General features: G+C 52.5%; 1 protein-coding gene across 1 annotated transcript; it reads right to left on the bottom strand.

Annotated features, from left to right (window-relative positions):
• Nucleotides 1–641: 641 nt before the first annotated feature.
• On the bottom strand, nt 642–1028 carry LOC113067534 (transmembrane protein 100). The gene has a single exon (XM_026239914.1). The coding sequence runs from the start codon at nt 1026–1028 to the stop codon at nt 642–644; it is 387 nt and encodes a 128-aa protein (XP_026095699.1).
• Nucleotides 1029–2007: the final 979 nt, after the last annotated feature.

Raw genomic sequence — 2007 nt, 5'->3', positions numbered from 1 at the left:
GCACCCCTGTCCTAAATCATTAGCAGCTACGGTTGACCGAGGGATGACAGCGAAAGAGGCCGAGCAGGTGTCTTGTCTATCTAGTCCATCCAGCACACACTTTACGCACACACACACACATGCAGACGGACACATTCTCGACCTCTCCAGTCCGTGCTTTCTTCCTATCCTGATCCGCAGCTGCCGGTTCTAGCTAGCAGACGCAGGTTCAAGTTCCACTCCGTAAAAAAGCTTGCGCATTGCTACGGTGTCACCGGACGGGCGAATGACGTGCGACGGTGACGGAGGTGAACTCCTCTTTCGCCGCGGTGTCCGGTTGCCGCCGTTGGCCCACTTCTTCGGCGTCACAGGAATGCAGGAGACTGACAGTGGCGTTGACGGCAGCAGAGGCTCTGCGAGAGGCTCGCGGCTAGTGTTAAGTGTCCTGTGTGTGTGCGGGAGTGTGTGTCCCTCTCCAGGCTTGTTTTGATACCAGACACCTGCTGAGCGACGGTAAACTGCATGCGTGACTCTGGTGAACCCTCATGCCAGCCTTATGCCGTATTTTCCATGGGATTCTCAGAGAGGACCTGTCCTTCATGACTTGTCTACCACGGATACCTGAGCGGACGGACATCTCGGTTTTTTGGGGGGGTGCTCTCTCACAAGGGACACTGTTCGGAGCTGAAGGAACCTCCTTCCTTCTTTTTCCTGCGCTTCTTCTTGTGGACTGTCCAGCAAGCGGTCGCCATCAGTACAAGGACCAGTCCCACGATCAACAGGATCACAGAAACCACCTTGGTCTGCGGGAGATCATTGTACGTGTATGTCACTCCAGTTCCAGCCACTCCAATCACCAGCGAGATTATCCCAAATGGAAAGATGCAGCGGTACCACGACTTCTCCATCCCTCCCGTGGCTTGCGAGAGCCGCTCTAGGGACGACAGCACCTCTGGGACTTTGGGTGCTCCTTCTTGCGATTGGCCTTCCAGGGTCGGGGCCGTCGTCGTTTGTGGCTGGCAAGTGAAGTGCCCCGTGGTGCATCCCATCTTGCGACTGGATGCTGGGAACACAACAATAAAGATGCGCTCAATATGAGCGAGACGCTCTGGGAGGAAAGGCAATTTAGGGAAGGAGACGTGGAGATCCACTCACAATGTCTGTGGGTTTGTCAGTGCCACGGCTCTCTGTCTCTCGAGCACACGGCAGCACGTTGAACACTCAAGCAGACAGAATGAGCACTGCTATATATGTCTCCAGAAGAAGGGGCGGAGTCGAGCTGCAGAGGGGCTAGCCCGAAGCTCCTGATTGGCTGCAGCTGCACTCTGACGTAAAGAGCCATAGTATGAGACTGGGCAGCGAAGCACAAACAGGAAGGAGGTGGGGGAGGAGGGGTGGAGTTAACCATTCAAGCACCGTCCACTGAAATCCACCCACTCCTTCTGTGTCCTCCTGCTTGTAAGAGAACGAGTGCATGCATCCTACAGAGGGAATGCCGGGATGGGAACATGACTATTTTAGTGCTCATTAAATAACGAAACTGCCATGGGAGCATGTTGTGCAGCATTTATTAATTCAATCCGACAGCATGGCAAAACGCATGCCGGCAGATAACTGATGTATCCAGAGACCCCGCTTGTGCATGTGCCTACTTCGTGCCCACGCACTTTTGGCCTCCCACACTGCACTAACACTAACACTCTCTGAGCAGATGTCCATTTTTAATCCTATCGAGTCCTTTCCCCGTCACGGATTGTGCACTGGAGGAAAAATCCATTTGAAGGAGAGCGAGAGAGAGAGAGAGAGAGAGAGAGAGAGATCCTACACGCTCACAGCAACACCGATGCAATTTATCACCCCGGTCTTGTCTATCACGTGTAATCATTTCTCCATTTACAGCGAGGCAGTATTGATAAACAGTGAGGTGTGAAGATTTGTAATTATTACAATAGGTTAAGACAGCAACGGGTGAACGCTCCTCCTCGAGTAATTCTGAATTGGTTAAAAAATCTATTTGCATTTTAAATG

This window comes from Carassius auratus, linkage group LG28B (genome assembly GCF_003368295.1).
Source record: "Carassius auratus strain Wakin linkage group LG28B, ASM336829v1, whole genome shotgun sequence".
Lineage (NCBI taxonomy): Eukaryota > Metazoa > Chordata > Actinopteri > Cypriniformes > Cyprinidae > Carassius > Carassius auratus.
This window is presented reverse-complemented; position numbering and strand designations above follow the sequence as displayed.

What these genes read in the sequence shown, in the direction of transcription:
- LOC113067534 (XM_026239914.1), bottom strand. Translation starts at nt 1,028, where the DNA reads ATGGGATGCACCACGGGGCACTTCACTTGCCAGCCACAAACGACGACG.